General features: G+C 61.1%; 1 protein-coding gene across 1 annotated transcript in view; it reads left to right on the plus strand.

Annotated features, from left to right (window-relative positions):
- Positions 1–288: 288 nt before the first annotated feature.
- Positions 289–766, plus strand: part of MAGI2 (membrane associated guanylate kinase, WW and PDZ domain containing 2) — a gene marked incomplete at its 3' end in the record, with an annotated part of 1,258,801 nt that continues 1,258,323 nt past the window's right edge. Inside the window, 1 exon segment of the mRNA XM_040644569.1 lies at positions 289–589. Within this exon segment, the coding sequence (XP_040500503.1) occupies positions 289–589 (301 nt within the window).

The raw sequence follows: 766 nt of genomic DNA on the forward strand, positions 1-766 counted from the left end.
GCCACCACAGCTCTCCTCTGCTGCGGGGCCACAGCCTTGAGTGTCATTCAAGGGACAGCACAACCTCACCCAAGCTCTCCTACCTGCCCAGCCGTCCCTCTCATCCTCCCCCTTCATCATCCACACTCCATCCAAAGAAGAGGGAAAGCACCGAACAGAAGGGGGAGGAAGGCAAAGTCTGCTCTTCTCACCTCTTGGCCCCCTTGCTCCTCCATCCTCATTCTCTCACCACCAACTCCCCTACCCCAAAGGAACCCCTCAGGAGCTGAGGCGACTCACCCCACTGCCATGTCCAAAAGCTTGAAAAAGAAAAGCCACTGGACTAGCAAAGTCCATGAGAGTGTCATTGGCAGGAACCCGGAGGGCCAGCTGGGCTTTGAACTGAAGGGGGGCGCCGAGAACGGACAGTTCCCCTACCTGGGGGAGGTGAAGCCCGGCAAGGTGGCCTATGAGAGCGGCAGCAAGTTGGTGTCGGAGGAGCTGCTGCTGGAAGTGAACGAGACCCCCGTGGCGGGGCTCACCATCAGGGACGTGCTGGCCGTGATCAAACACTGCAAGGACCCCCTCCGACTCAAGTGTGTCAAACAAGGTGAGCGCAGCGGCTTGCTGGGTGCTTTGCCAGGCGGCTGGACCGCTCGAAGCGCAGAGCAATGGAAGGGTGGGCTCGCGTGTGGAAGGGGGTGTGTGGCGCGACGGTGGGTGAGGTTGAGAGAGTACCGGCGGAGCAAGTGAGCTTTGCAGAGGATCCGAACGGGGGGGGGGGGGG

The sequence above is a fragment of the Ursus maritimus genome, unplaced genomic scaffold (assembly GCF_017311325.1).
Source record: "Ursus maritimus isolate PB19 unplaced genomic scaffold, ASM1731132v1 scaffold_3, whole genome shotgun sequence".
NCBI lineage: Eukaryota > Metazoa > Chordata > Mammalia > Carnivora > Ursidae > Ursus > Ursus maritimus.